At 45.0% G+C, this 15,094-nt stretch overlaps 1 protein-coding gene across 4 annotated transcripts in view; it reads right to left on the reverse strand.

Moving 5' to 3' along the window:
• Positions 1 to 15,094, reverse strand: part of zfand4 (zinc finger, AN1-type domain 4) — an 84,284-nt gene that overhangs the window by 32,186 nt on the left and 37,004 nt on the right. For 2 of the 4 annotated variants that reach the window (XM_041176628.1, XM_041176626.1), the window contains exon 2: positions 4,499 to 4,809. In XM_041176628.1, the coding sequence (XP_041032562.1) occupies positions 4,499 to 4,682 (184 nt within the window). In that variant the 5' untranslated portion in view covers positions 4,683 to 4,809. Of the gene's footprint in view, positions 1 to 4,498; positions 4,810 to 9,921; positions 9,987 to 15,094 lie in introns of those variants that run through there. The other 2 variants (XM_041176627.1, XM_041176629.1) reach the window with 2 other exon arrangements.

The following is a 15,094-nucleotide window of genomic DNA, read 5'->3' on the forward strand; positions in this document are numbered from 1 at the left end:
CTGGAGTCACATGCAGGCCAAACCAGGTAAGGACAGCAGATTTCCTTCCCTAAAGGACATCAAAGAGCCAGATGGGCTTTTACAACAATCGACAATGGTTTCATGGTCATCATTAGACTTTTAATTCCAGATTTTTACAGAATTCAAATTCCACTGTCTGCCGTGGCGAGGTTCGAACCCGGAGGATTACTAGTCCAGCGTCAATACCACTACACCATCGCCTCCCCGAGGGGAGGACTACCTTTCTTTCAATATTTTGCATTTTTCATACCCGTCTTTGATTTTAAGAGCAAATTTGTCCACTGTCCCCAAGTATTATGAACCCTGCAATTCCCTTTTCAATCCCTTGATTTACCCTGCCTCCACCACCCTATCAGGCAGTGCATTCCACTCCACATCCTAACCACTTGCTGCATACAAAATTTTTTCATGTCGCCATTGCTTCTTTTGCCAATCTTCTTCAATCTTGTCCCTCTGGTTCTCAATGCTTCCACCAGTGGGAAGAGTTTCTCCTTACCTACTCCATCCAGACCCCTCACAATTTGGAATACCTTCAAATCTCCTCCCTGTTAATTCATTTGGAAGCCAGATGGTGAAATAGGGAAACAGATGACAATCATTTACTTAATACTAGATTTATTTACAGAATGCGATATTACACATCTGCCTCCTCCCTAACCATCACCAATTGTCCCAGAAGTCTCTCTTCATATGTGCTCAAGATACCTGATCATTCAATGCCCTTCACCTGTGTATTCTTAACCTTCATACAATTAACATACTATTAACACTCTGAACCTTCTCTTCTCCAAGGAGACCAGTCTCAGGTTCTCCAATCTATCTACACAACTAAAGTCCCTCATCCTTGGAGCAATTCTTGTCTAGCTTTCCTGCACCATTCTAATGCCTTCACATCCTTCCTGTGGCGTGGTGCCCAGAACTGAACACAATGGGTCCAAACCAGTGTTTTATACAGGTTTAACATAGCTTCCTTGCTTTTGGACTCCATGCCCCTATTTATAAAGCTCAGGTTTCCAGATGCTTTATTAACCACTCTCTCAACCTGCCCTGTCACCTTCAGTGATTTGTGCACACATACACCATAAACTCTTTAGAATTGTATCCTTTATTTTACATTGTCTCTTTGTTGGGTAGGGAGTTCCAGCATTTGGACCCGCAACGATGAAGAAACAGCTAATATTGTTCCAAGTCAGGATGGTGTGTGACTTGGATGAGAACCTGAAAGTCGTGGTCTATGTGCCTGCTGCCCTTATCAGTGATAAAGGCTGCGAGTTTGGGAGGTGTGCTGAGGAATGGTGATGGCACTGGATGTAAAGGGGAGGAGGCTTGACCCTCTCTTGCTGGAGATACTCATTGCCTGACACTTGTGTAGCGAGAGCACTCCTTGCCATTTACCAGCCCAAACTTGAGTGAAGCAGGCACAAACCGCTTCATTATCTGAGAACTGGGAATGGAACTGAACATTGTGCAAGCAGCATCAGCCTCATTTCGAACCTTATGATGGAGAAAAAAAGTCATTGATGAAGCAGCCTACGACACTGCCTGAGGAACTCCTGCAGTGGTGTCCTATAGCTGAGATCTTTGACCTCTAACAACCATCTTCCTTTGTGCTAGAAATGACCCCAGCCAATGGAAAACTTAACCCATGATTTTCATTGACTTCACTTATATTACGATTACATGGTGCCACAGGTGGTCAAATGTTGGTTTGAGGTCAAACGCAGTCACATTCTGCTCAGAATTCAGGTCCTTCGTCCATTTTTGGACCAAAGTAATAATGAGGTCTGCAGCAGAGTAACATGCACTGAACAGTCAGCTGGGTACTGGTGAGAAAATATTGCTTGCTAGCACTGTCAGTGATAGTTTCCATCACTTTGCTGATAGATTGAGAGCATCAACTACACAGAAATCTGGAATGTACCACACAATGAAAAAGGCAGGCTGTTCAAAATTTCCAGCATAATGCAATAATTCCTTTGAACATGTAAACTGGCCATGGACAAAAAAGTAGCGTTCAGAAGAGTTTGCAGCCCATCCAGTACAAAGAAAATTTACAGGGTACATTGATTGAGTGTTGGCTGATGGGACAGTGATTGGATTTGCTTTTTGTAGATGGGATAAAGTGGAGATTTTTCAATTTTTGTAGAGTGGATGCCAGTCTTGCAGCTGTACCGGATCAGCTTGGCAAGAGATGTGGCTGGTTCTGGAGCACATGTCTTCAGTATTGGAGCTGTTGTTGGGACTCGGACTTTCCTGTACTCACTGCACTTCACTGTTCTTGATATCACGTGGAATTAAACTGGCTAAAGACTGGCATTTGTGATAGTAAGGGCCTTAGGAAGGATCATTTACTCAGCACATCTGGCTGAAGATGGCTGTGGGCATTACAGCTTTGTCTTTTGCACTTACAAGCTGCTGATTTTCACAGAGCCTCCTCCCCCCTTCAGCTGTTTAATTATCCATCACAATTTACAGTTGGATATGGCAGGATAGCAGAGCTTTGATCTGATCCATTGGTTATGGGATTGCTTAGCTCTGTCTACAGCAAGCTGCTTCTGTTGTCTGGCATGCATAGAGACTGGTGTTGTAGCTTCATGAGATTGGCACCTCTTTTAGGTACACCTGGTGATGCTCCTGGCATGCTCTCTTACACTCCTCATTGAATCAGGGTTGATGCCCTGGTTTGATGGTAACCGCAGGGTGAGCAATATGCTGGACCATGAGGTTACGGGTTGTGATGAAATACAATTCTGCTGTTGGTGGCCCACAGTGCCTCATGGATGCACAGTTTTGAGCTGCTAGGGCCAATCTGTATCTTTCTCATTTAGCAAAGCAGTTGCGCCATGCAATAAGATAGGAGGGCAGCCTAAGTGAGAAAATGGCACTTCCTCTCCACATGATCTGGCACAGATGCAATGAACAAAGTACCTCCTGTATCATTCTATGATACAAATCTGGGGTTTTCTGTGCTCCAAATCTGGATTTTGGGGGTTCTAGGTATCGAATGGTCCATCTCCAGGTTGTGGAGAATCCAGGTGTATGTTTTGTAGGCTCAGAGTCTAAATTTTGTGGGTTTTGGGTCCAGGTTTTAGCATGATCCACATCCGTATTTCAGACGTGTCTTGAGTTTTGCTTGTCCCTAATGGGGGTTTAGGAGATTAGCGTCCATGTTTTGGGTATCCAAACAAGGGTTTGGGGTTCTGCATTTTGAGGGCCTTGGTCCAGGTTTTGGTGGGCAGAGCCATTTCTTACTCCCTTCAAAACAGCCTCCTTTATTTATCAGAAACTTATCAGCCATGATTGAATGGCGGAGCAGACTCGATGGGTCTTATGATCCTCTCAAAGTGACCTACCAGAATAACTGCTCCAGCTTCTCCAATCAAAGGTTCCCTCTCTCCCTCACCGGTCCTCCAATCATAGATTCAGTCTCTTAAGGAACAATAAGAGCAAGAGGGAGAGAACCTGCAATTGAAGAAGCTAGAGTAATGAGCATGGGAGAGCCAGAATCTGTGATTAGAGGAGCAGCTCCTCACAGATTCTGTCTCTCCCATACATGAGGGCAGCCTTTTCTCATTTGTCACTCCCGTCATTGATTTTTCACGGGCTTTTAGGGGGCTTGAAGGCAAATTCACCCGCTGCCCCCATTTATTTTGAACCCTGCCAACTACATGAGCCCTCATTCTGTGTATTAACCTTCTGTGTGACACCTTATTGAATGCCTTTCAGAAATCAGGTATACTATATCTACTGATACTCCTTTACCAACCTTACTAGTTACTTCCTCAAAAAACTAATAAATTTGTCAAACAGGATTTCCCTTTCGTAAAACCATGTTGACTTGTTCTAATCATATGGTGCTTTCTTAAGTGCATTGTTAAAACTTCCTTAAAAGTAGATTCCAGCACGTTCCTGGTGACTAATGTCAGATTAACTGGCCTGTAGTTCCCCTATGTTCTCTCTCTCTTCTTTCTTGAATATCGGTGTTACATTTGCTAACCTCAAATCTGCTGGGACTGTTCCAGAATCTAGAGAACTTTGGAAAAACACAGCCAGCACATCCAATATCTCTGTAGCTACCTCTTTTATAACCCGATGTAGGCCATCAGGTCCTGGGGAGGGAAGGGTCTATATTGATTTGGTCTTTGTGATGTCCTGAAATGGTTTCGATTGTCTGAGGTTAAACAGGAATTGCTACAGAGTATTTTACACTTACTGACCCTGAGATTTTTCTCTTTTTGTCTCCTTTTGTTTGTAACAAAACCTGTGTATGTGGAGATTTATCACCTACCTAGCCATTACCAAATGACCAAAGATTCACAAAACATCAATTCTAAGGCATTATCCAGTTTTGAATGAGAAATAAACTGGTGCAAATCTTTCTTAGGAAAGGTCTGCAAAAATGCAACCTGCCAGATACACAAATTCAAACCAAGAGCATTTGATCAAATTAATGGGAGGCAAAAAAAGTCATCTATACCTTCTAGTCTTTGAATTTTGGCCTTCACAGAAATCACCGTCTCGAAAGGAGACACTCGGAGTTCAAAACAAGTTCCCGTGAGCGTTTCAATGAAAAGTTCCATTGTCTCATAAAACGGGAGTTTATAGCTTAACGGCCCAGAATTATCCTCATTAAAGAAGGGAGGCTCCTTTTTGTTTTCCATTTTAACTCATCAAGAAACTTCAAAGGGCAGCTTATGATGAAAGTTGTTCCCACGACAGCTGCAGACTGAAATCACATTTAAACAGCAGTCGAGGCTGGCTAATGATGATCATGACCAAGCACTCGGTCTGGTGGCAAAAGAAAGAAACAAGAACACAATTACTTATTGTGAACATTAATCGCCATTCCTGAGTTACTACGCATATTTCTCAGACAAATGCAACAGACCAAATTACTAATAATCAAATGTGACAACATTCAAATTCTCAAATATTATGTTGAAAAAAAACTATACCCGTCTATTAATTCCATTCTGCAGAATTGAAGTCAATGTGTAACAGCAATGTATTACAGAAGCAAATTTATATTTACGAAAACTCTTCAGCACAATTGCAATTAAACACACACTTATTGAGCAAAGCATAAGTGAGATACATTTCACTAGCGGCGCTCGTAATCAAAAGAACAATACAGCTAAATCCAAAATCAAATAGGTGACATAACCGATAGCATCATTTTTGACAAGCACGCTCCCCAGACTTGAACTGAGAGCTGCCAGAACCGCAAAACATGCATACACAGGAACTGGGAAAAGTGTCACTGTGAGAAACACACACACACGCTGAAACCGGGAGCACTGTCAGTGCGAGACACACACACAAACGCTGAAACCGAGAGCACTGTCATTGCGAGACACACACACACACACACACACACACACAAACGCTGAAACCGAGAGCACTGTCATTGCGAGACACACACACACAAACGCTGAAACCGAGAGCACTGTCATTGCGAGACACACACACACAAACGCTGAAACCGAGAGCACTGTCATTGCGAGACACACACACACACAAACGCTGAAACCGAGAGCACTGTCATTGTGAGACAGACACACACACACACACACAAACGCTGAAACCGAGAGCACTGTCATTGCGAGACACACACACACACACAAACGCTGAAACCGAGAGCACTGTCATTGCGAGACACACACACACACACAAACGCTGAAACCGAGAGCACTGTCATTGCGAGACACACACACAAACGCTGAAACCGAGAGCACTGTCATTGCGAGACACACACACAAACGCTGAAACCGAGAGCACTGTCATTGCGAGACACACACACACACACAAACGCTGAAACCGAGAGCACTGTCATTGCTAGACACACACACACACACACACACACACACACACACACACACACACACACACACACAAACGCTGAAACCGAGAGCACTGTCATTGCGAGACACACACACACACACAAACGCTGAAACCGAGAGCACTGTCATTGCGAGACACACACACACACACAAACGCTGAAACCGAGAGCACTGTCATTGCGAGACACACACACAAACGCTGAAACCGAGAGCACTGTCAGTGCGAGACACACACACACACAAACGCTGAAACCGAGAGCACTGTCAGTGCGAGACACACACACACACAAACGCTGAAACCAGGAGCACTGTCAGTGCGAGACACACACACAAACGCTGAAACCGGGAGCACTGTCAGTGCAAGACACACACACAAACACTGAAACCGGGAGCACTGTCAATGCAAGACACACACACACACACTGAAACCGGGAGCACTGTCAGTGTGAGACACAAACACGCTGAAACCAGGAGAAATGTCAATGTGAGAGACACAAACACGTGTTGAAACCGGGAGCACCTAGTGTGTGTGCGAGAGAAAGACACACACACAGAGAAACAGGCAGCATTGTCATTGTGAGAGATACACACACTGAAACTCGGAGCACTGTCAGTCTGAGTCACACACACATTGAAACCGGGAGCACTGTCAGTGTGAAAGACACACAAATGCACTGAAACCGGGAGCACTGTCAGTGAGAGACACACACACTGAAACTCGGAGCACTGTCACTGTGAGACACATGCTGAAACTCGGAGCACTGTCACTGTGAGACACACACACGCTGAAACTCGAAGCACTGTCAGTCTGAGAGACACATGGACACACTGAAACTCGGAGCACTGTCAGTACAAGACACACACACATTGAAACCGGGAGCACTGTGAGTGTCTGACACACACACACACACACACATACAGTAATGAAGCTATTAATGTATATATTATTGGAAAATATTTTTCTTTTAAAATAGAGGTTTAGACTGTGGGTGTGTCTTAACAAGAATAAAGCTAGCTAGTCTGGGTGCTTTGATATGTATTAGTTTTCATATGTAAAAGAGATAGCGTGCATTTGCATTTTTTGAATAGAGCATTCAAGAAGTGAGGTGAGAACTGCCATCCAGCTAGCAGATACCAATCCAGCTAGCAGATACCAAACAATATGTTTATATTACTAATAAAATTGGTACAATGAAAGGGGTTCTATTGTAAAAGTTGGAGTTCAAAGAGGCTGGCGATACAATGAGAATTAACATTCAATAAGCAGTGCTAGGTATAACTTCAGCAATTTTGTGCATGCAGGGCAGAGGCAACGTGAGGTCAAAAGGCAGCTGTAAGCCTACCACTGTGTCTGCAAGGAACTTCATTTTGATTTTGTAAGGTGAAAATGGTTAAGTCTATGGGTTGCTGTTAATGGAGGTTAGTTTGGGAATTTGTTAAAAGTATGATAGTAGTAATTTGTAACTATTATACACCTGAAACTGGTGAGTCATAGCTGGGGTTAGTGAGACTTCAGTTACAAATGAAGACGCTTGAATTTGAACAAGCAAAGGAACTGAAAAAGCTTGAATTTGAAGCAAAGGACAGAGAAATGGCTTTTAAAAGGGAATTAGAAGTTGTGAAAATAGAGAAGGAGGAATGAGAAAGAGAGAGAGGGAGAGAGAGAATTCCGAATGCAAATGTTGGCAGTTGGAAAAGAGATGCCAGTAGGTGAGTGAGGAAGGATTTATATCCAGAGTAGAACCCAGTGGGGATATGTTTAATTTTGTACAAGCTCTTCCAAAGTTTGATGAAAAAGATATTGAAGCATTCTTTATTTCATTTGAGAAGTTAGCTAAACAGATGAAATGGCCACAGGTGAACTGGACGTTATTATTATAGCTTAAGTTGTTAGGTAGGGCACTTGAGGTATATGCTTTGCTTTCAGAAGAAATGTCAGTGAATGTGGTGAAAAAAGCTATTTTGAGTGCATATGAGTTGGTTCCTGACGCATACAGGCAGAAATTTAGGAATGTGAGAAAACAGCCTGGGCAAACTTATACTGAGTTTGAAAGAGTAAAACAAAGTAATTTTGACCGGTGGAAAAGGGCATTAAAAATAGAGACAACCAATGCAGCTCTTAGGGAAGTAATTCTTTTGGAGAATTTAAAGATTCAATCTCTTCGGTAGTAAGAACTCATGAGGAGAGACAGAGGGTTGATTCTGTAAGGCAAGCAGCAGAGATAGCTGATGATTGAGTTAGTTCATAGAAGCTGAACCTTTTTCCGTCACCTTTTCAATTGGAGAAGGATAAAAAGGGGGGGAAGGTGAAAGGGGGAAGATAAAAAGGGGGGGGAAGGTGAAAGGCAGGTAGTCAGGGAAGAGAAGGAGTAGCTGGAAGTTCCCAAGAAGTTTTTTCTCAAAATAAAAAGGAAGGTGCTGAAGGTAGAAGTGACATTCAAAAATTGAGTTGTTTTCATTGTAATAAAGTGGGGCCCATGAAGTCAGTGTGCTGGAGATTGCAGAAGAAAATCTGCAGGAATTGTAAGGATACAGAAGAGCTCTGGAAGTAAAAATACTGAGGGTTCTGAGGTTCGGGCACAGGAGAAACCAGTGGTTTGTGTACAGGTGAAACAGGGAGAATCAGTGATGGGTGAAGAAGTGGGAATGTGTTCACAGTTTACTCGAGAGAATTCTGAGGAGCAGGCTGCAGAAATGTTTAAAGATTTTGTGTGTGAAAGAAAAGTCTTTCCATGTGTACAGGGTGGGGTAGGTAAAGATGTTAAAATTTTTAACAGGCATAGGCTAGTCAATCCTTAATGTTGTGGGATAGTGATATTTGTTCTTCAAAGGGGGTTTTGCAGGAGAAGGTAATAACAAGTGGATTCATGGAGATGCAAAATCTATTTCGTTGTGGAAGGCAAATTTAAAGAGCAAGAGGAAGACAGGTGAAGTTATAACCGGAGTGGTGGAAAAATTGCCCATTTCAGGAGTTCAATTTATTCTGGGTAATGATTGCAAATGCAGGTGATGCCTGTGGTAGCTGAGCAGCTTGTAGAAGTATTTTCAACAGAGGTGTTACAGAAGGAACATCCTGGATTGATTCCTGATTGTGTTATAATGAGATTAAAGGCCCATAGGGAAGAACAAGGCAAACAAGATAAGCAGGCATAAAAACAAAAAAATTGCAGATGCTGGAAATCCAAAACTAAAACAGAATTACCTGGAAAAACTCAGCAGGTCTGACAGCATTGGCGTGTGGAAGGGTCATGAGGACTTGAAACATCAACTCTTTTCTTCTCCGCCGATGCTGCCAGACCTACTGAGTTTTTCAAGATAAGCAGGCAGTTCAAAGGCAAGAAGGTGGTGTCGAAATCCAATTAGCTGGCACTGTGCTTGATAACATTGTTCAGGAGGAAGGAATGCAGGGCAATTCGGTTGAAATGTTTAACTCAAAGAGGTTAGTGGAGTTACAGAAAAGTGATTTGCAATTAGAACAGTTATATAAGAAAGCTTATTCAAAAACCAAAGTAAAATGTATTCCAGTATGTTGTTATTTTCGGGAAGGTATTTGGATAAGAAAATGGAAGTCGGATCATGTCTCAGCAAATGAAAGCTGGAGGGAGATGCATCAGATTGTTATCCCATTAGGGTGCAGAAGTGAAATTCTGAGGATTGCTCATGAAATTCCGATAGGGGGACATTTAGGAATTGGGAAAACACAGGAAGAGACACAGAGGTTTTTTTTTGACCAGGATTGCATAAGGGTGTAGTCAAATTCTATAGAACCTGTTTTTCATATTGGCAGGTACCGTTGACGGAGAGAGCAAAGGAGATATCAGCTTTTGTAACACCAAGTGGAGTACATCAATTTAAAGTCATGCCATTTGGTATGAAGAATGCACCGGGTCTAAGCAATTGTGCTGTTTATATTGATGATCTAATCCTTTTCACTTAGACATGGGAGGAGCATTTACAGCATCTGGAATAATTATTTACTCGACTACAAGAAGCTAATTCGGTGATGAACTTGATTAAACATGAATTTGCAAAAGCTTAAAGTTACATGTCTAAGCCATACCATTGGACATGGTAAGGTGGCTCCGAGAGATGCGAAAGTCGAGGCTAGCGTGGATTTCCCAGTGCCTGCAACAAGATGAGAAATTTTGAGATTCCTGGGCATGAGTGGGTTTTACTGGAAATTTGTACCAAATTTCAGCCAAGTGGTCGCTCCACTGACTGAAAGTATTAAAAAAAGAACAAGTAGTTTCAATGGTCACAGGAGTGGCAGAAGTCACTAGATAGACTTTGGTGTCAGCATTGCAGCATTTTGAAATTTATGTTGCAAACAATTTATCAGAAACAACTGTTTATACAGACTATAATGCTTTGAAGTTTTTGGACAAATTTCAAGACAAAAATGCAAGACTTTTGAGATGGAGTCTATTATTACAACTATTCAATCTACGTATCATACATATTGCTCAAAGAGAAAATCTGTTTGAGCTTGCATTATCAATAGTTTGAAACTTAAAGGAAAATGGGACATTTAAAAAAACCTGGACACTGAACTGGTGTGAATTCTGTTGATACCAAGGACTTCTATGTGTATATATATATATATTTATGTTAATGCACGCATCTGGTAATGTAATAGTGCAATAAATATAGGAGATAGTGTGATATGGGTTGTTAAAATGAAGCCGTCTTTTAGAATTATGATGGTTTATTTTCCGATGGGGGGGAGCGGGGGCATGTCATGAAGCTATTAATGTATATATTACTGAAAATATTTTTCTTTTAAAATAGAGGTTTCGTCTGTGGTGTGTCTTAATTGGATTAAAGCCAGCTAGTCTGGGTGCTTTGATGTGTACCAGTTTTTATATGTAAGAGTGATAGCGGCATTTGCATTTTTTGAAGAAAGTATTCAAGAAGTGGGGTGCAAACTACCACCTAGCTACCAGATATCAAGCAATATGTTTATATTGATAAGAAAATTGGTACTATTAGAAGGGTTTTATTGTAAAAGGTGAGTTCAAAGAGGCTGGTGATACAATGAGAATTTACATTCAATGAGCGGTGCTAGCTATAACTTCAGCAACTTTGTGTATGCAGGGTGGAGGCAACGTGAGGTCAAAAGGCAGCTGTCGGCCTACCACTGTGTCTGCAAGGAATTTTGAAGTTGTAAGGTGAAAATGCTATGCCTGGTTAAATCTGGTGGTCTGATTCCTGAAATTAAAAAGTCGCATCTCAAAGATAACACTTAAAATTATAGATTATGACAGTTTTTTTAAAGTTTTCCCTCTGGGATTTTTAAATAACTCAACACACACACAGACGCACACACAAAGAAAAAGGCAGCACTGTCAGCGTGAGAGTGACACAGACACACATACAGACACCAGGAGGACTGTCATTGTGAGACACACACAAACCAGGAGCACTGTCAAGTGTGTAGCACACATACAGAGGCTAAAGCAGGAGCACTGTCAATAGGAAGGACACACACACCCTGAAACCGGGAGTGCTGTCAATAAGAGAGACACACACACACACACGCAATGAAACTGGGAGCAATATCAGTTCGGGACACACACACACACAGAAACCCAGAGCACAGTCAGTGAGACACACAGACACACACACACACTGAAACCAAGAGCACTGTCAGTGTGAGACACACACATACACACACTGAGGCCGGGAGCACAGTGTGAGGCACACACGCCGAAACCGGCAGCGCAGTCAGTCAGCGGGTGAGGCACACACACACCGAAACCGGCAGCACGGTCAGCGGGTGAGGCACACACACACCGAAACCGGCAGCACGGCCAGCGGGTGAGGCACACACACACCGAAACCGGCAGCACGGTCAGCGGGTGAGGCACACACACACCGAAACCGGCAGCACGGTCAGCGGGTGAGGCACACACACACCGAAACCGGCAGCACAGCCAGCGGGTGAGGCACACACACACACCGAAACCGGCAGCACGGCCAGCGGGTGAGGCACACACACACACCGAAACCGGCAGCACGGCCAGCGGGTGAGGCACACACACACACCGAAACCGGCAGCACGGCCAGCGGGTGAGGCACACACACACCGAAACCGGCAGCACGGCCAGCGGGTGAGGCACACACACACCGAAACCGGCAGCACGGCCAGCGGGTGAGGCACACACACACCGAAACCGGCAGCACGGTCAGCGGGTGAGGCACACACACACACACACACACCGAAACCAGGAGCACTGTCAGTGTGAGGTACACACAAAAACAGAAACCGGGAGCACTGTCAGTATGTGAGACACACACCAACACAACCAGGAGTATTGAGAAGTGCACGAGACACACACACACACCCCCTGAAAATGGGGCCACAGTCAATGGTGGAGTGAGAGAGAGAGAGAGACAGACACACACAAACAGGGAGCACATTCAGTGTGGGATTGACACACACACTGAAACCGGGAGCACTGTCAGTGGTGTGAGACACATACACTGAAACCAGGAGCACTGTCAGTGAGAGACACACATCTGCCTGGTTCCACTCGACTATCCGGTTGCAGCCACAGACTCAGCTGGAATTAAACCCACTCCTTTTTCTAGTGATCACCAAGGATCTATCCATGGCCTACTAATTCTTAACTACATGCTGCCCTTTCAGAAACATCATCCAAAAACACCTCAGATTCCACAGGTACATGGATGACAGCCAGCTCCAACTGACCACCACATTCTCACCTGCTCCACTCACCTACATCTGTCACACTGTTTATCCATGTACTGGATAAGCAGAAATTACCAATTAAAATAGTCAAAAAAAGAGTGAAGCCATTATCGTCAGACACCACCACAAACCATGTGCCCTAGCCAGAGACTTCATCCCTGCTCCCTGGCTGCTGCCTGCGGCTCAATCAGGCCATTTGCATCTTTTGTGTCATATCTGACCCCCAGAGGACCTTCTGCCCACATATTTGTGCCATCATAAAGACCACCTAGTCAACCTCAGTAACATCATCCAACTCCAATGTGGCCTAACCCATCTGTGTTTATTTGTTCTTTAATGGGCATTTATTGCCCATCTCTAATTGCCCTTGAGAAGGTGGTGGTGAGCCACCATCTTGAACCTCATGTGGTGTAGGTAAACCCACAGTGCTGTCAGTGACGGAGTTCCAGGATTTTGACCCAACAACAGTAAAGGAATGCCAATATAGTTCAAGTCAGGATAGTGTGGGGCTTGGAGGGGAACACAAGTACACATGCATCTGCTGTCCTTGTCCATCTAGGTATTAAAGGTCATGGGTATGGAAGGTCAAAGGACCCTTGTGGAGTTGCTGCAACACATCTTGGAGATGGTACACAATGCCGACACTGTGCACCAGCGATGAAAGGAGTGAATGTTGAAGGTGGTGAATGAGGTGCCAATCAAGCAGCTTTGTCATGGATGGTGTCAATCTTCTCGAGTGCTGTTGAAGCTGTAATCATCCAGGCAGGTAGGGAGTATTTCATCACACTCCTGACTTGTGCTTTTTACATGGTGGACAGAATTTGGGGAGTCAGTAGGTGAGTTACTTGCTACAGAATTCCCAGCCTTTAGCCTGCTCTTGTAGCCACAGTATTTATAAGGCTGGTCCAGTTCAGTTACCGGTCAGTAATAACTCCAGGATGTTGATAGCGAAACCCTCATCCATACCTTTGTTACTCTTGACTAGTTAATTCCAGTGCTCTCCTGGTTGGCCCTCAATCTTTCACCATAAAACTGAGCTCATCCAAAACTCTGATGCCTGTATCCTACCTCACACTAAGTGCCATTCACCATCACCCCAATGCTCACAGACCAACATTGGCTCCTCTGTCAGTATCAGTGAGACACACACCTACCCCTCCCGCAAGGGGATCAGTATCAGTGAGACAAACACCCTCCCCTACCGCAGGGGGATCAGTATCAGTGAGAAACACACCCTCCCCTCCCCAAAAGGGATCAGTACCAGTGAGACACACACACCCTCACCTCCACCAGGGGGATCAGTATCAGTGAGGCACACACCCTTCCCTCCACCAAGGGGATCAGTATCAGTGAGACACACACCTTCCTCTCCAAGGGGATCAGTACCTGTGAGACACACACCTTCCCCTCCAAGGGGATAAGTATCAGTGAGACACACACACCCTCTCCCACACCAGGGGGATCAGTATCAGTGAGACGCACAGCCTCCCGCACCCCAGGGGGACCAGTATCAGAGAGACACACGCCCTCCCCCACCCCAGGGGGATCAGTATCAGTGAGACACACACACTCCCCTCCCCCAGGGGATCAGTATCAGTGAGACACACACTCTCCCCTCCCCCAGGGGGATCAGTATCAGTGAGACAAACTCCCTCCCCTCCCCCAGGGGATTAGTATCAGTGAGACACACACTCTCCCCTCCCCACGGGATCAGTATCAGTGAGACACACACCCTCCCCTCCCCCAGGGGATCAGTATTAGTGAGACACACACCGCAAGGGATCAGTATCAGTGAGACACACACCCTCGACCTCCCCCAGGGGGATCAGTATCAGTGAAACACACATCCTCCACTCCCCCAGGGGGATCAGTATCAGTGAGACACACACCTTCCTCTCCAAGGGGATCAGTATCAGTGAGACACACACCTTCGCCACCCCGAGGGGGAACAGTATCAGTGAGACACACACCATCCACTCCCCCAGAGGGATCAGTATCAGTGAGACACACACCCTCCTCTCCCCCAGGGGGATCAGTATCAGTGAGGCACACACCCTCCCCTCCCACAGGGGGATCAGTATCAGTGAGACACACACACACTCCCCTCCACCAGGGGGATCAGTATCAGAGAGACACACACCCTCCCCGCCCCCAGGGGGATCAGTATCAGTGAGGCACACACCCTTCCCTCCCCAGGGGGATCAGTATCAGTGAGACACACACCTTCCTTTCCAAGGGGATCAGTACCTGTGAGACACACGCCTTCCCCTCCAAGGGGATCAGTATCAGTGAGACACACACACTACCCTACTCCAGGGGGATCAGTATCAGTGAGACACACACCCTCCCCTCCACCAGGGGGATCAGTATCAGTGAGAAACACACCCTTCTCTCCCCCAGGGGGATCAGTATCAGTGAGACACACACCCTCCCCCACCCCAGGGGGATCAGTATCAGTGAGGCACACACCCTTCCCTCCCCCAGGGGGATCAGTATCAGTGAGACACACACCTTCCTTTCC

The sequence above is a fragment of the Carcharodon carcharias genome, chromosome 28 (assembly GCF_017639515.1).
Source record: "Carcharodon carcharias isolate sCarCar2 chromosome 28, sCarCar2.pri, whole genome shotgun sequence".
Lineage (NCBI taxonomy): Eukaryota > Metazoa > Chordata > Chondrichthyes > Lamniformes > Lamnidae > Carcharodon > Carcharodon carcharias.